At 40.4% G+C, this 18,784-nt stretch overlaps 1 protein-coding gene across 12 annotated transcripts in view; it reads right to left on the minus strand.

The window, feature by feature from the left end:
- LOC126161768 (mitogen-activated protein kinase kinase kinase kinase 5) overlaps window positions 1–18,784 on the minus strand; it is a 323,445-nt gene that overhangs the window by 58,563 nt on the left and 246,098 nt on the right. For 8 of the 12 annotated variants that reach the window (XM_049917835.1, XM_049917832.1, XM_049917833.1 and 5 more), the window contains 2 exons: window positions 10,918–11,052; window positions 10,657–10,814 (listed from right to left, as the gene is read on the minus strand). In XM_049917835.1, coding sequence (XP_049773792.1) covers window positions 10,657–10,814; window positions 10,918–11,052 — 293 coding nt within the window. The remainder of the gene's footprint in view (window positions 1–10,656; window positions 10,815–10,917; window positions 11,053–18,784) is intronic. The other 4 variants (XM_049917837.1, XM_049917836.1, XM_049917834.1 and 1 more) reach the window with 1 other exon arrangement.

The raw sequence follows: 18,784 nt of genomic DNA on the forward strand, positions 1-18,784 counted from the left end.
ATCCTCAGTACTCAGGAATTAGTGGCAATGAACAAGCTGACAGGATGACTCCAATTACTGGACCACATCTTGTCCTAACCACCTCAAAGACGATGGTAAAATCAAAACTCAGTATCTGATCAGGAGGTAAAATATTGGACTACAGTCAAAAAACAAAAACAGGGGAAGCTAATGAAGCTGAAACCATGTTTCAAGAGATGTTCTGTAACCCTGAACTTGAGCAGGAAACAAATGAAAGTGATGATAGGATCCATGAACAGCCACGGAAACTTTAAGAAATGCTTTACACACAAGGGGTAAAGAGCAAGAAGCCTCAAAGTGTACACTATGTAGTCAGGAAGACGAAACTGCACTAAATCCTATCCTCCAATGAGAAGCTTTGGAGGGCAATAGACACAGAGCATTTGGGTTGGTAGAGCCTGAAAAAATTGTGTCTACTAAGAAACTGGTAAGGGATCTCCTACTGTTTGTTAACTGTGTCCCGGATGGATTTACTAAAATCACGGGAGCGAAACTGCGCAATAAACAGTTTTAGTATGGACAACAGTGGGCTAAGACCATTATTCTTTTTGGTCTCCCTGTATAAATCAAATCAAACCAATCCATAAGGCAACAGACATTTTGCATGAAGCGACTGCTGCAAATTTGGGAATTAGAAGATGCAGTGAGGTAAAGTGGAGTAAAAGCTGCGGGAATAGATAACTTGAATAATGAGCTTTTTAAAAATGTTCCAGTAAAAGTGAAATATTTCTGGATATTCTGAACCAGTGTTAATTACAACATATGGTCCTAAGAGAATGGGAGGTTTCTTGGGATATGCACATTTTCAAAAATAGGAATAGAATCTCCCCCCCCCCCCCAATTAAACATGGACCTTACCCTTCATGGGGAGGCTTTTGTGCCTCAGTGACACAGACTGCCTTACCGTAGGTGCAACCACAATGAAGGGGTATCTGTTGAGAGGCCAGACAAATGTGTGGTTCCTGAAGAGGGGCAGCAGCCTTTTCAGCAGTTGCAGGGGCAACAGTCTGGTTGTTTGACTGATCTGGCCTTGTAACATAAACCAAAACGGCCTTGCTGTGCTGGTACTGCGAACAGCTGAAAGCAAGGGGAAACTACAGCCGTAATTATTCCCGCTTTACTGTTTTTACAGCTTTACTGTATGGTTAGATGATGATGATGTCCTCTTGGACAAAACATTTCAGAGGTAAAATAGTCCCTCATTTGGATTTCTGGGCAGGGACTACGCAGGAGGACATCATTATCAAGAGGAGCAAAACTGGCGTCCTATGATTCGGAGCATGGAATGTCAGATTCCTTAATAGAGCAGGTAGGTTAGAAAATTTGTAAAGGGAAATGGATAGGTTAAAGTTAGATATAGTGGGAATTAGTGAATTTCGGTGGCAGGAAGTACAAGACTTTTGGTCAGGTGAATACAGGGTTACAAATACCAAATCAAATAGGGGTAATGCAGGAGTAGGTTTAATAATGAATAAAAAATAGGAGTGTGAATAAGCTACTACAAATAGCATAGTGAACGCATTATTGTACCCAGGATAGACACGAAGCCCACACCTACCACAATAGTACAAGTTTATATGCCAACTAGCTCCGCAGACGACGAAGAGGTTCAAGAATTGTATGATGAGATAAAAGAAATCATTCAGATAGTGAGGGGAGATGAAAATTTAAAAGTCATGGGGGACTGGAATTCGACATTAGGAAAAGGAAGAGAAGGAAAAGTAGTAGGTTTATATGGACTGGGGCTAAGAAATGAAATAAGAAGCTGCCTGGTAGAATTTTGCACAGAGCATAACTTAATCATAGCTAACACTTGGTTTAAGAACCATGAGAGAAACTTGTATACGTGGAAGAGGCCTGGAGACACTGGAAGGTTTCAGATAGATTATCTAATGGTAACACAGATATTTAGGAACCAAATTTTAAATTGTAAGTCATTTCCAGGGGCAGATGTGGACTCTTGACCGCACTCTATTGGTTATGAACTGTAGACTAAAACTGAAGAAACTGCAAAAAGGTAGGAACTTAATGAGAAGGGATCTGGATAAACTGAAAGAACCAGAGGTTGTAAAGAGTTTCACGGAAAGCATCAGGGAACGATTGACAAGAATGGGGGAAAGAGATACAGTAGAAGAGGAATGGGTAGCTTTGAGGGATGAAATAGTGAAGGCAGCAGAGGATCAAGTAGGTATAAAGAAAAGGGCTACTAGAAATTCTTGGGTAACAGAAGAAATATTGAATTTAATCGATGAAAGGAGAAAATACAAAAATGCAGTAAATGAAGCAGGCAAAAAGGAATACAAACGTCTCAAAAATAAGATCAACAGAAAGTGCAAAATGGCTAAGCACGGATAGCTAGAGGACAAATGTAAGGATGTAGAGGTATATATCACTAGGGGTGAGATAGATACTGCCTACAGGAAAATTAAAGAGACCTTTGGAGAGAAGAGAACCACCTGTATGAATATCAAGAGCACAAATGAAAAACCACTTCTAAGCAAAGAAGGGAAAGCAGAAAGGTGGAAGGAGTATATAGAGGGTCTATACAAGGGGGATGTACTGGAGGGCAATATTATGGAAATGGAAGAGAATGCAGATGAAGATAAAATGGGAGATATGATAATGCTTGACAAATTTGACAGAGCACTGAAAAACCTGAGTTGAAACAAGGCCCTGGGAGTAGACAACATTCCATTAGAGCTACTGATAGCCTGGGGAGAGCCAGCCCTGACAAAACTCTACCATTTGGTGAACAAGATGTATGAGACAAGCGAAATACCCTCAGACTTCAAGTAGTATATAATAATTCCAATCCCAAAGAAAGCAGGTGTTGATAGAAGTGAAAATAACTGAACTATAAGTTTAATAAGTCATGGCTGCAAAATACTAATACACATTGTTTACAGACAAATGGAAAAACTAGTAGAAGCTGCCCTTGGGGAAGATCTGTTTGGACTTAGAACATAGATTAAAGAAACGCAAACCTACATTTCAAGCATTTGTAGACTTAGAGGAGGCCTTTGACAATGTTGACTGGAATACTCTTTTTTAAATTCTGAAGGGAGTGAAAGTCTATTTACAATATGTACAGAAACCAGATGGCAGTTATAAGAGTCGAGGGGCACGAAAGCGAAGCAGTGGTTGGGAAGGGTGTGAGATAGGGTTGTAATCTCTTCCCTATGTTATTCAATCTGTATACTGAGCAAGCAGTAAAGGAAACAAAAGAAAAATTTGGCGTAGGAATTAAAATCCATGAAGAAGAAATAAAAACTTTGAGGTTTGTCGATGACATTATAAATCTGTCAGAGACAGCAAAGGACCTGGAAGAGCAGTTGAATGGAATGGACTGTGTCTTGATAGGAGGATATAAGATGAACATCAATAAAAGCAAAACCAGCATAATGGAATGTAGTCAAATTAAATCAGGTGACGCTGGGGGAATTAGATTAGGAAATATCAAAGATGGTGGAATCAGTGATCTTAAAGTTCTTGCACTATGATCTTTTTCAAGAACATCTGCTAAAAATATTATGCCTTGTTCATCGGTTGATGTTTTTGACCTTCCTTGTCTTTGATCTTTTGCTTACACTCGCACAACTATTCCAAAACAATCAGATCAGTGAGAAATTCTGCTAAAATTTGCTGTTAACTCACCACACTTCACACAAAACACTGGCGCATGTAAAGTTTCATTATCACCACACCTTTGATCTCTAAGGATCAAACTACTGCATTTCACGCTCTTATTACTTGAATAAAGTGCCACTATGTGTGAAATACAACTCTCTTTTCGTCCTCAAGTATTTAACTGCAGCTTACATAATTTCATAGTTGTTTTGCAGTTCAATTCTGTGTTGCTATCTCTACATTATTTATGAAATATCTTTGGCAAAGGGTGTACAGTAACTCAGTATTCATTTCTTAGGGTGTATTATATCTAGCAGTCCAAAAATTTGAATTGTTCAATGATATTGGTTGCAAGATTCTGTGTAGGACAGTACTTTGCCCTTAGGCAAAGAGGTTTTGCAGGTACATGTTTGTACAATCTTGTGTAATCTCATAATGTGTGTAGTTATAAAAGTGCTTTCTGGTATGATGTTGCAACTTGATCACCTGCAAATTTAGGGCAGAAGTAACATTATTTGCAGAAATTTCTATCTTGAAGTTACGAACTTTGAGTTGAGTTTTCCATTCTCTTGTATATATCCTCCATTTCTCTTTTAAGTTCTGTGATGTATTTTGTACCTCCATTATACTTGACCTGTAAAGTCTGTCAGTTTTTAAACACGTTCTTTCCTTTTCTATATTTTTCTTAATTTTAAAGCAAGAATCTGCTCTTCCAATCATCTTGGCATAAATTATGTCCCGTGTTTTGAAGGGGTTAGTCTGCTGCAATTCTCATCCTACATTCTATTCCTGTTGTTGTTAATGTTGTGGTCTTCAGTCCAGAGACTGGTTTGATGCAGCTCTCCATGCTACCCTATCCTGTGGGAGCTTCTTCATCTCCAAGTACCTACTGCAACCTACATCCTTCTGAATCTGCTTCTCTTGGTCTCCCTCTATAATTTTTACCCTCCAAGCTGCCCTCCAATACTAATCTGGTGATCCCTTGATGCCTCAGACCATGTACTACCAACCAATCCCTTCTTCTAGTCAAGTTGTGCCAAAGATTCCTCTTCTCCCCAATTCTGTTCAGTACCTCCTCATTAGTTATGTGATTACCCATCTAATCTTCAGCATTCTCTGTAGCATCACTTTTCGAAAGCCTCTACTCTCTTCTTGTCTAAACTATTTATCGCCCACGTTTCACTTCCATACGTGGCTAAGCTCCATACAAATACTTTCAGAAAGACTTCTACATTCGATGTTAACAAATTTCTCTTCTTCTGAAATGCTTTCCTTGCCATTGCCAGTCTACATTCTGTATCCTCTCCATAACAACACTGAGGAATGTGGGACTGTGCAAAAACATTTCAAAAGTGGAATCTCTCAGTCTCTACAGTCAGGACTTAAGTACAGCAGAATTTGACTTATTCCCAAAGTTGAAACAAAACATGCATGGATGTCATCTTTCCTTCAATGGAAAAGGTTTCTGATGGCATTTCCCCGAGCTACCTGAGAAAACAATGGGGATGGTATCTTGGATGAAATAGTAAAGTTTCTCAAGTGATGGAACTCAACCATCCTAAAGCGCTGCAAAGAAACACTGTAGATGTGTATTATTTTTAAAATATACTTTGTATATGGAAGCCTTAGGAGAACATTAATTGGTACAATCAGGAAATATACAAACATGAAATTTTATAAAAACTATGTCCATAAGGAGCTAGCTGTCTACAGAAAATGGGAAATACAGTGGTTGGACAAAAATATGGAAACACCACAAGAAATGCATGCTTGAATATAAATGCAATTCCAGCCAAGCATTTAGGTGGTACTGTTGTATTTGTCCATAAACGGCACTTGTATAATGCCCTCAATAAGCTGCAAGCAATAGTCATTGTCAAAAGTAGTCGTGAGTCGTTATGTCGGGGCTAGGTGAATTAAAATGTCGGGGGAATTACTAGTGCTTGTATGATGGGTGCTTCTGTAACCAAGGCAACTGAAGTGCTCGGTTTCACAAGTTGCACTTTGTCAAAGAATAATAGCATGTAAAGATACAGGGAAAGCAGAAAAAATTCATTAAATTACAATGCACATAAAAGTGTATGCTGAGTGATCATGACAGTCATTGAAGAGGATTATGATGAAAAATAAGAGGATGGCAGCAGCAAAAGTCACTACAGAACTGAATGTCAACACTAAAACAACAGGAATTAGCCTCATACACTAGGAACAGCCCAGCAAACTTGAATTTCAAAACCACACATCCATGATGCAAATGTCCATAACAGGAAAACATGATGCCAAAGCCATAAAACATGGACTATGGAGCCAAGGAACAAAGTCATTTGGTCTTGTTTCACACTGATTTCACCTCTTGACTGAGTTTACATATGGTGTACACCATCCCATACCTGATACAGACTGCTTTGCTGCCACGAGTGAAATGTGCTCCAGATTTTAGTGAGCAGAAAAAAACAGGTGCTCTAAGATGCAGTACTGGACAAAGTGTGTCACTAAACAAAGGGTGCCAAAGTTATTATTGTGGAGTCTATTTTGGAAAATATACTGATGGAGAAAAATCGCAGTATGAAAAAATAATTAATGAAGAGTAATGAAATTTCAAGAACACATTTTTCTTGGTAACATATTTCAGTGGGAAAAACTGGAAGGTCACAGGTTAATGTAAGCGCGAGATAAGCCACTGCAGTTGTGAAATGTTGACACATTAATAACTGGTGCAACAGTCAGAATGTAGAATGCAAGCACACAAACGTGTATGCATTGTGTTGCACAAGTGCCTGTTGGCAGTTTGTGGGATAGAGTTCCATGCCTGCTGCACTTGGTCAGTCAACACAGGAATAATAAATGCTGTTTGTGGTTGACACTGGAGTTGTCATCCAATAGTGTCACACTTGTGCTTGATTGGAGACACACCTGGTGAATGAGTAGGCCAGGGCGACATGTTGACACTCTGTAGAGCATGGTGGGTTACAACAGCGGTATGCATGTGAGCGTTATCACATGGGAAACACCACCTGGAATGCTGTTCATCAATAGCAGCATAACATATTGAGTCACCACACAGATGTACAGATTTGCAATCAGGGTGCATGGGATAACCATGAGTGTGCTCCTGCTGTCATACGAAATTGCACCCTAAATCATAACATAAGGTGTAGGTCCAATGTGTCTAGCACACAGACAGGTTGGTTGCAGGCTTTCAACTGGCCTCCTCCTAATCAAAACATGGCCTCATTGGCACCAAAGCAGAACCAGTTTCCATCACAAAACACAACAGACCTCCACCCTGACCTCCAACGTGCTCTCACTTCGCACCACTGAAATCGCAAATGGTAGTGGTTAGTCAGTGGAATGTACACTACAGGCATGTCGCTCCGAGCTGTCCTAGAAGTAATCAATTTTTAACAGTTTACTGTGTCACTATGGTGCCAACTGCTGTTCAAATTTTGAACAGACATCGTCTTTCAGACATAGAAATAGACCTATCGACTTTTGTTTATGTGGCATAACTCCTTCCTGGCAGCATTTTTTTAGGCATTCACAAATGTTCGATATGTGCCCCTCTAGTGATTCGGCAGACATCAAGCCGATAATCAAGTTCCTCCCACACTCGGCGCAGCATGTCCCCATCAATGAGTTCGAAAGCATCGTTGATGCGAGCTCGCAGTTCTGGCACGTTTCTTGGTAGAGGAGGTTTAAACACTGAATCTTTCACATAACCCCACAGAAAGAAATTGCATGGGGTTAAGTCGGGAGAGCGTGGAGACCATGACATGAATTGCTGATCATGATCTCCACCACGACCGATCCATCGGTTTTCCAATCTCCTGTTTAAGAAATGCCGAACATCATGATGGAAGTGCGGTGGGGCACCATCCTGTTGAAAGATGAAGTCGGCGCTGTCGGTCTCCAGTTGTGGCATGAGCCAATTTTCCAGCATGTCCAGATACACGTGTCCTGTAACGTTTTTTTCGCAGAAGAAAAAGTTAGCAGTTGGTGGATCTTTGTTGAACTTCGTCCTGAAGTGTCGTTGCATTGTTATGACTGACTGATGTGAGTACATTTCAAGCACGACATACGCTTTCTCGGCTCCTGTCGCCATTTTGTCTCACTGCGCTCTCCAGCGCTCTGACGGCAAAAACCTGAAGTGCGGCTTCAGCCGAACAAAACTTTATGAGTTTTTCTACGTATCTGTAGTGTGTCGTGACCATATGTCAATGAATGGAGCTACAGTGAATTTATGAAATGGCTTCAATCATTTGTAATAGCCCTGTAATACTGACCCCATGACTTGGTGTAGAAGATAGGCTGAAGAAAGGCAAACCCATTCAGAGAAAGATTTTGACAGTACTGACTGGTAAATGTTCATTGAAATTCTGCATGGTGCAGGCATAAAATACATGGAATAAAAGGTTATTTACAGTATCTACATAAACCAGACTGCAGTTGAATGAAACGTTCTCGGTTTTCAAGCCGTGTCAATTCGAATAAAATCCTCGAGCTTTCGATGACCATCTCCGCCATGGTCGTCAGGAGTTCACTGACTGCTGGGGCCGCTACAGTTTCTTGCTTATGTAGGCATGATGACATCACCAGCAGCCAATCAGATAGACCCAATGTGGCGTTTGTGGGTAAGTCGACCCGGGCAGGTAGCGGAGCTATAGCCCGTGGGAGCACCAGGGGCACGCGCCATGTTTGAAACTGCCGCTCCCGCGTTGCACATCTGTCTCTGCTTTCTTTTGATGTCCAACACCCACCCCCATGCCCTGCTGAGTGTCCCCCTGTGGTCTCTGTTGAAATTGTTGTTGTTTCCTTTATAATGGAATCCCAATGTGTAGATGCATGAGTCAACACTTTTGTATTTTCAAACTGTATTTTATGTCCGCTTTCTAGGCCATTCTCCGCTATGGCTGACTTGTCAAGCTCTCTTTGTTTTATATGGCGCTTGTGCTCAGCACAATGCTCTGCAACTGTGTGAATTGTTTATCTGATATAGATGTTGCCACATTCACAGGGTACACCATACACGCCGGACACTCGAAGCGCACTGTCGTCTTTAACAGGGTGCATCGTATCTCGTATCTTGGGGGCGGGCCGGAACACTGGTCTTAGCCCATGTTTCTGCAGCAAACGTCCTAACTTACTGCTAGTTGTCTCACAATATGGCAGGAATGCAGTCCGTTTGGCCTCTTCTACTGATTCACCAGGTGTCCTTCGGCAGCCCTTGAAAGCATTTGCAATGTCTCTTTTGCTGTATCCATTTTCCCCGAAAAGACGTTTTAAGTTCTGCAATTCAGACTGTAGGTGGTCATAGTCAGAGATAATCTTGGCTTGCAAGGGCCACTGACAAAAGACACCTGGTGAATCAGTAGAAGAGGCCAAACAAACTGCATTCCTGCCATATTGTGGAGCAACTAGCTGTAAGTTAGGACGTTTGCTGCAGAAACATGGGCTACGACCAGTATTCCAGCTGGCCCCCAAGATACGAGATATGGTGCGCCCTGTTAAAGACGACAGTGCTGTTCGAGTGACCGGCGTGTATGGTGTACCCTGTGAATGTAGCAGCATGTATATCAGACAAACAATTCGCACGGTTGTGGAGCGTTCTGCTCAGCACAAGCGCCATATAAAACAAAGGGAGCTTGACAAGTTGGCCATAGCGGAGCATTGCCTAGAAAATGGACATAAAATACAGTTTGAAAATACAAAAGTGTTAGCTCATGCATCTACATATTGGGACTCCATTACATAGGAAGCGGCCGATATTCGTTTAAACAACAATAATTTCAACAGAGAACAGGGGGACACACTCAGCATGGCATGGGGGTGGGCATTGGACATCGAAAGAAAGCAAGGACAGATGCACAATGTGGGAACGGCAGTTTCAAATGTGGCATCTGCCCCTGGCGCCACCTGATGTCACTGGTGCAGCCGCGGGAAATAGCTCCGCTAGCTGTCCGGGTCGACTTACGCGCATGCGCCACATTGGGTCTATCTGATTGGCTGCTGATGATGGCATCATGCCTATAAAAGCAGGAAACCATAGCAGCCCCGGCAGTCAGTGAACTCCTGACTATGATGGTGGAGATGGTCATCAAAAGCTCGAGGATTTTATTCAAACTGACATGGCTTTAAAACCGAGAACATTTTATTCATGTATGCCATTACGAAAAACTCTGAGGACACAGACTGCAGTTATAAAACTCAAAGAATATGTAAAGGAAGCAGCAGCTGGGAAGGGAGTGAGAAGGTTTATAGGTTGTTGTAGATGTTATACAGTCTGAACATTCAGCACACTGTGAAGGAATTCACAGAGGAATTGGGAAAGAAATTAAGGTTCAGGGAGAAGAAACTAGAGCATGGTATGTCTCTCTGTGAGTTGTTTGTGTGATGTTGAGGTACTCCCATGGCCAGCAAGATCCCCATATCTATCCCCAACAAAATATGAAGGACCAGCTCTGATATCAACCCTGTCCCAGTGTTAGAACCCATGTTATCAAGGACAGTTACAAAAGTTGGGGCCAGCTTGGCTCAAGAGAGGATGGAACAGTTTTATACCATCCTTACCAACTGAAATGGTGTATGCATCTAGTCAGAGGGTGTCTAACTTCACACTGATAAGTGAGCTCATACTGCCAAGTTCTTTGTAAATCTCACTTGATTTTGTAATCAGTGAAACATCACATATTCTCTCAAGCTATGAAGTTTCATTTCATTTTGTTCTTGCCACCCCTTCTGGTGCTTCATTTTTCATCAGGAAGTTTTTTTTGTTTTTGTTTTTTGTTTTTTTTTGTTTTTAAGATTACTTTATTACTTTCATGCATGCTCTATTAAGTGATCTCATTAGTTGTTGAAGTTTATCTGCACTGGAAGAGAACACTAATGTCAAAATACTACAAATAAATAAATATGGGACATTAATTACAAATTTTGTGTCGTCCTGCAAATGAAATAACATGTTACAGTCAGAGGGGCACTACAAGTCTCACCTCTATTGAGAGCACTTACCTTCGAAAAGCATGCACCCATGTGAACTTTGGGTGTTGGAGGCAAACCATTGCTCACTGGTCTTGGAGGTGTCAGTCTCTTCTTTTCCCTTCTTCGTGGTGGGACTGGAGGTGTATCAGACAACAAATCTGGTTCAGGACCAGATCCCAGTGCATCACCTAAATCACAAGCAGTGTTTCTAACCCTAGGTTTATCACAATACTTTATTTGTAAAAAAAACTATCTTTTCTACAAACTGATACCAGCAACCAACTTACTCACCATTAGTACAAATCTCCTTGTCTGCAGCACCACTATCACTAAGAGAGCGCTGTCGCTGCCCATTGACTGTCAATGTTGCCACTATTCCACACATTTCATCCAGAGAATTGTGCTTTCTTGGTGATGATCCTGAGCCTACACAGTTACGAATAAATATATTTTTAAAGGCTCAATGTTAGGTAAATGTTGTTCCATTGGTGGATGACAGATGTTTATTAGAATGGAGAGTTAAAATAATTTCGTGCAATTTAATGAATGATGCCCACATGAAATATCCCCGATTTCCAATGTTATTAATGAAAGAACTATGATACAAATATTTGCGGTTTGACGCTTCATTTTTTAATAGGCACGTCAAAGAGTTTGTGTATATATTTTCCAAACAATTCTTTTTGTTTTGTTTCAGATGCTAAATAATTATTAGAAATGACTACAACTCAAGAGAGAGCCCAATGCATGGTGTGGTAAGCAGAAATGAAATTATACAGTGCTGCCCTAAGAAACTTCTGATGTGAATTTCAAGGGGACTCACTAGACATTAAGACAATTAAGACTTTTTAACACAAGTTTCTATCCACAGGCAGTGTAAACAGGCAGACAAGATCTGGCAGAAAAATGCACATCTGATGAAATGGTGGAGGAGATCAGAGGCACCTTCCAAAGAAGTCCATCAAAGCCAGTTTGTGAAGCACTGAGAGCTAAACATCCATTGGTGAAAAGTTCACAAGATGCCGCATACTTACAAAGTTCAAATCTTGCAAGCATTGAAGTGAAGTGATTTGCAGCTTTGCACTGGATTCACTATTGAGATGTTGGAGTGTGTGAGGATCCTATATTGTCACATGTCAATTTACTGGTCATTATGTGTGACATTCAAAAGTAAATTTATCAATCTATTTCATCGCAGTGTCTATGTTGCAGCTATCTCCGATTTTGCTCAGGTAGAATTCAAAAGTAATCGCTGCCCACAGACACTATTTTGAATAATGTCTGATTGTTGTTGCTGGGTGTGAGCACTTAGCACGGCAGTCCCACAGAGTACAGTCAGAGGGTCCGAGCTTAGAGGTTGGATTGAGAAGATACATGGGCTGGCACTGTTCTAATTAAATTACTAATTCATTTGGAATATGATTACTCATGTCACATTTTTTTTCAGTTTAGAGATTCAATGTGAAAAGACTGGTGTCTTATTGTGGTATGCAGAATACTGCTAAACTGTGCACATTTAAAAGTGTTTCCTATAAGTAATGTTGTCAGTAATAAACCATATGGTATACTAACAATAACTCTTCTTAATCAAACCCGTAATTATCCATTTCCTCAAATTATCAGTCATTGGAACATTTGTAACTTAATTATTAGAGTTGAGAGAGGTGGCAGCATCACCACAAAACAGCTGGTTGTGTTATAACCGAATCAGCCAAAGTCCCAGTTATCAAGGAAATATTTTCTCTGAGAAAGCAATTTTCCACACATGAGGGACAGTTAAACAGTACAACTTTCCCATCTGAAGGTTCAACAAAACCCCACAGTTTTCAGGAATATGTCACAGATAACAAAAATGTGAATGTGTGGTGTGCACCGATGAAAGACAGTACAGCTGAACCATTCTTATTCATCAAGCAAACAGAAACAGGAAATGTTTAGTTGGAAATGCTTGAACAATTTGATATCCCTCAGCTTCTGCCCCTTCAGCTAAATGATTTTTTTTTTTTTTAATGGCATTTGGAAATCACAGAGGTTTCATGTGGACACCCTGCATTGCAAAAATAAATTAAAATATTGGTTTAAAATAAAAGAAGAACAGGAGTTATTTTGCAAGTTTGTTCTCAGCAAGTGTTTCATTTAAATATATTTTTAAACGTGGTGTTTATATCTTGGTACGATCACAGTATGGGGTAGTAAAAAGAAAACAAAAGAATAATGGCACGCAGCATGATAGGGCAATGCTATATGGATAAGTTGGCCATTAATGCTCAGAAGTAAGACTAACAGAATCTAAACAAGGTGAACAGAAATTAACCCTTAAGTAGTTGCATCATATCTTTCTTTATGTGCAGACAACCATGCCATGTCAATCGGAATTTAATCTTTTAAACACACAATAAATACCTAGTTCCAACTGTTAATCATCTCAAATAAGCATCTTTATTCCCTTTTCAAAGGGAAATGATGATTTCAGTAATATTTTATATCATTTTTTCCCCCAAATAACAACTTTTTAAAGATGAAGTTTCATTAACAATTTAAGACAGTACGGTATAATTTTTTCATGAAACACAATAAAATGGATGCATGGTTTGTGTTAGTTTGCTTTCCACAAACCATATATACACTGTAGAATGCCTGCCATTGTCTGCATTTGCACATCTGTGACACCTCCTTGGCATAGACTATTTTATGTGACCATTTCCTTACCTGCTGATATGCTGACACCAGTATCTATATCTGCTGGATAAAGACTTACTTCTGATTGTATTTTCCAATATACAATGACGACCCAAAACAATATGATGAATGTCCACTGGAGGATTAAATGCTGCCTGGTGACATTGCAGGCAGATGACATTGTAAGGGAAGTTTATATGCACACCACACATTCTGTGAAGAAGGGAGCAAAAGACAAAAGGGGAATCAAACTCGCCATGATATGGGCCACAAATGGACGAATCACTGACATAAACATTTGACAAAGGGCACATGGTTATGGTCTGGCACCTGGGAATGAGCATCTCTGAAATGGTGGAGTTGGTTTGCTGTACATGTGCTACTGTTGTAAGAATGTATGGAGAGTAGTTGCGGGGAAGTGAAAGCATGAGTTCATGAGACAAGGTGTTGGAAGTCCTCGACTCATCGCAAAACATGGAGGTTGGAGGCTTGTCTGCCCTGTAAAGCAGGATAGGTGGCGGTCTTTGGGAAATCTGATGACAGAGTAGAATGGTGATGCCAAGTGCAAGTGTTTCAGAGCACTCCATTCAATGTACACTGTTGAACATGTGGCTCCACAGCAGGCAACCCCTATGTGTTCCCATTCTGACCCAACAACATCATCAGTTATGATTGTAGTTGACACAGACTCATTTGGATTGGACCATGGAGTCATGGAAATATGTCACCTGGTCAAATGAATCACAGTTGTTGTTACACCAGTTCGATGGTCACGTCCAGATACAGTGACATTCAGGATAATACACACTCGAAACATGCATGCATCACAGATACAGGTCAGTGAAGGCAGTATTATGCTACAGGGGGCATTCACCTGGCCTTGCGTGGGACTTATGGTATTAATCAAAGGCACTATGATAGCTATGGACTTTGTGAATTATCTCAGACCAAATGTCTCCCTTCATGCTTCATCAACAGGCCAGAATCATGCGACAGTGGATTCAGGAGCATGACAGTGAACTCACGTTGAGATTTTGGTCACCAAATTCATCTGATCTGAACTGGATGGAATAAGTCAAGATACTATTGGGCACCAGCTCCTTACCCAAAAACCACCAGGCTGTAAATTTACAGGAACTTTAGGATGTGTGCATGGACATCTGGTGCCACATACCTCCAGAAACTTACAAAGGATTTTTCAAATCCATGCAACACAGAATTACAGCCACAAAGTGACCCAAAGGTGGGCCAGCATTCTATTAGCAGGTGGTCATGATGTTTTGGGTCATCAGTCTACAGGAACCTTTCCTACTTTTGACACTATAATGGGGTATTAAGATCTTCAACAGATGATCCAGTATTCTTGATTAAACACCTAAACTCAATTTGCTGAGGATATGAATTCAGAGCAGCCACTGCTCATTCTTCTGGCACCAATGTAATTACTCCCCAACCAATCACAAATGTTTGATTGGATGTAAAATGTTATATAACTTCTGGATTCCTCCAAGATCTTTTCTTTTGTGTATGCATTGTGGAGATCAGTTAATTATTTGGATAGACCATATAACAGTATTCTTAGATCTTTCATGAAATCAAACAGGCTCATTGTTAATTGGGCAAAAATTAAAGCATAGTAAACCAGTTTGTTCTTTTATCTAGCTATGTTAGTCTTATTTCTAATACAGTTTTTCAAGTGACATACTGGTGTATCAACTGTCAGTATCTATATAAGTCTGCCAGTGCCTGCTACAGGAACACCAAGATAAAAAACTATTGTGAACAGCTAAAAAAACGATTTCTTTTGTTGGAAAAATATCTAAAAACTCTGCATTCTTGAGCATATTGACACTGTATATGATGCCGAACTGGTGTCAAGTGGCTACAGGACCCTCAACTGCTGACATAAGTTACGACAGTGAAGGATGTGTGTGTGCCTGTCAGCTGCATATAATCAGCACAGAAAGGTGGATTAACATGGAGATGTGTAAAATATCAGGAAGGAGACACTGTGTTTGGATTAGTCTACAACTACACAGGGAGACACTGTGTTTGGATTAGTCTACAACTACACAGTGAGTGAAGTTGCCTGAGTTTTTGTTGTTAACATGAACTGTTCAACATGCCTACAAGAAATAGTGTACCGCTCACACAAGTACAGAATCTGTACAAAGATCCCAATTCACAGGAGACAGAGACGAGTGTCACGACTTGTTATTGACAATCAGTTTCAAACCCAACAAGAATTACTGCTGTCAATGAATGTAAGTCTATTTTAACCACTCTATCATTGAAAACTGTGAAGATAAGTACCTGCAATCGACATTTGGAGTGGGGTACCTTGCAAAAGGCCATCACTTACAGTGATATATAAAGCTGCAAGCCTTCCACGAGCCAAACAATACAGAAACCAGACAGCAGGTCTGTAGGTGTGTAGTTAGTGTGGTCTCACGAGTTTTTCAAATTATGTAAGGCGATGAGTGCACTGACAGCTCAATGCCAGTGGTGATAATTTTATTATTATTGTGGTGATTTCATACTGTGGCTTACACCCATTCATTCAGTTAATGTGAGCATGAACTAAGAATGTTTACTTAATTCTACATCTTAATGATAAGCCTGCTGCGGACATGCCCACCTTTCAAGATGATGACAATCTTTTAGTACTATTTGCTATAAATCTGGTAAGATGCACATGTTAATGATAATTTAAAACCCTTTGAAAAGATTCTGCCCAAACACAATTTCTATATGTTTCTGATAGAAAGAGCAAAATGGTATGGATATGTGTTTTTAATTAAAAATACAGAATAATATAGACAATGGAATACAATCGGTGATAATGGCAATTATCACAAATGGTTAACATTAATGCCACAATGCTTCAGTAGAGATATACGAAGAAATTATTTTACAAAAAATAAATTACAATACACAAGAAACAATGGCAAAAAAAGGGTGTGAGCAAAAATAACTCTGTCCAATACTGACATCAAGGAACTGGAAAGCCTTAAAATCTTAGTAAAGGGTGGTGTTAAAAGTTGTGTGTGGCATACAACGAAGTGGAGTGTGTTTGGGAGGAGACACGATAGAACAAAGGAAAGAGACTGTGGATAGAACAGTAAGAGCATATCCATACAGATACCTCAATTTAATCCAAAGGATTCCCTCCCCCCCTCCCCCCAAATCCAAATTATATACCATCATCCTGGACTAGAACAGTGTATCATCATCCTCCACTTTGACTACTTTTCATTTTACCCACCCTCCCTCTCCCAGAATGGTACTTTGCCACCCAACCAATTATTAAATTTCTTGGTTCATCCTTCTGCTAGGCCAATCCCTAACACCTGTTTCATGGCTTATACATGATGTCCAGAAATTTTTGTTACAAACTTCTATGAACTGTAGAGGGAGTAAGTACATAATATTCTGAATAGGAATCCATGTCTGGAAATGTACCATTTCTGTGCTACAGCCATTTGAAAACGAGGTTGCCAGGTAGCATTATGCAACAGAGTAGTCGTGTTGGGGGGGGGGGGGGGGGTTACATTGGATCGGCTGCTGTCATTTGACATCTTACCTATCTGTCTGACCTGGTTCAAGCCTCTTTCACATGTTTGTGAGTGTTAGAGCAGCATGGCTGAGTCCATGTTTGCAGAATACACAGACAGGATCCTTCCGAATGGCAAAGATCATGGTAACGGAAGAGCTGCTTGTCACCTTTATCAAGATTGTTCTCCACAATGTCTGACTCCATCGCATATCCTTTTTGCCACAATTACGCAATGACTTCAAGAAAGGCCACCAACAATGTCAGCAGGCGTGACTGTGATACTCCAAGGAGACGACGCACATCTACATTGGAAAGTGCCATACTGCATCACATTGAAGAGAACCCATCAATGACCACAGAACTAACTTCTTTGGTTGTTAATAAGTGGAACTGTAAAACAAGTGATGTACTGGGTCATGCCTACTCAATTACTTGCAAAAGTACCCGGATGGCAGCCACAGCACAAACTTTGACAACACGTGGGACGCTTGTAGCTTATGCTGCTACATTGGGGGCATATACACATGAGTGTGTCAGCTTTTGTCACTACAGGGCCCTGTACTTCCCTGAATAACATCTATAAGGGGCATTCTGTTGCTTGACACAGTCCGACAATAGCCTATTTTAATCAGAAAGTGTACAGTTTGCGACTTAACACAAACATGACATTCATCATTGATGACTGTTTTTTTATCAGTTGAGGGGAGCTGAGAAATTTACCTAGCCATGCCAACTGTTATTCTGTGGCAATCTGTAACCTATGACAGAGCATTTATATTTTTTATATATTTTTTAAAAGCTGTGAAACTAGTTGTTTATGTTTATAATTGCCCTGAACAAATACAGCTACAGCAGATCACTGGTCATTTCATCCAGTCTCATTTTTAACAGTTTTAACAGCTCAGTTTAAAAAACTGTTCACTGTATGAACTGATAAGCTATCATTTACTTGTAAAAGTGGTCACATTGCCAAAATGTTTTCAAATGCTACATTTTCAGACATGGGTTTCAATTCAAAATGTTATCCACTCACCCCCCCTCTGCAAGTCCTGGAAGTTTGTAATGGGAATTTCAGAACACCTTGCATGCCTGTGAAAGCCTTAGGTGAAAGGTAAGTCTGATGCAACTAACCAGCACACATTATTCCAGTTTCTCAGATGGTGTGAAAATTGTCATGCCATACACCAGCTCTGTTGTAATTTCCGCACAGCCATTTGATTTGGATGACCACCAAACAGCTGTCCATCTGATTGAATTAGCAACACCAAACTATGGCCACTACCAAAGCTGAGCACCCAGTGGCAAAGCAAGCTTCCGAACAGAACAATCTCTACTGTATAATGGCTGTTTTATGATTCATGCCACAATACCAGCTTCTGTGAATTAAATACAGGGGAAATGTCATTAGAGCACACCCTCTGATCCTGCAATCCTTCTGGTCTCAATCTCCACTAGACACTGACTAGCTTCCACCACAAATCAGGTCTCCACACTTCCCATTTTCCTGCAACACTCAACACTTACACTATTACTGCATGTCACCCCCTTTCTTTCTCAATTCACTCCTTTACTTGATCCTCTGCCACACACAACTTAACCTCCCTGCATCAGGATGGGTTTTCTGGTGTCACTTCCTATTTCTTTCCCTTTCTGTCTCTCCCCAACAGCTGTCACTTCCCTTCTTCTTCCCTCTTTCTTGTTCTTCCATTCAATAAAATCATTTACTCCAGTCAGGTTGTAGCATCAATCCAGTGAAGACACATATGTGTGTGTGTATATGTGTGTGTGTGTGTGTGGGGGGGGGGCTGTTTATTCCTTCCATGACTGAATTACACTATAGTCACTGGTGCTGCAAATCATTCCCTAATGATGTCTTTTGCAGGGACAAATATGCCAGTTGCACTGTAAGGCTCAGCCAGTACA

Source organism: Schistocerca cancellata, chromosome 2 (genome assembly GCF_023864275.1).
Source record: "Schistocerca cancellata isolate TAMUIC-IGC-003103 chromosome 2, iqSchCanc2.1, whole genome shotgun sequence".
NCBI classification, from domain to species: Eukaryota; Metazoa; Arthropoda; class Insecta; order Orthoptera; family Acrididae; genus Schistocerca; species Schistocerca cancellata.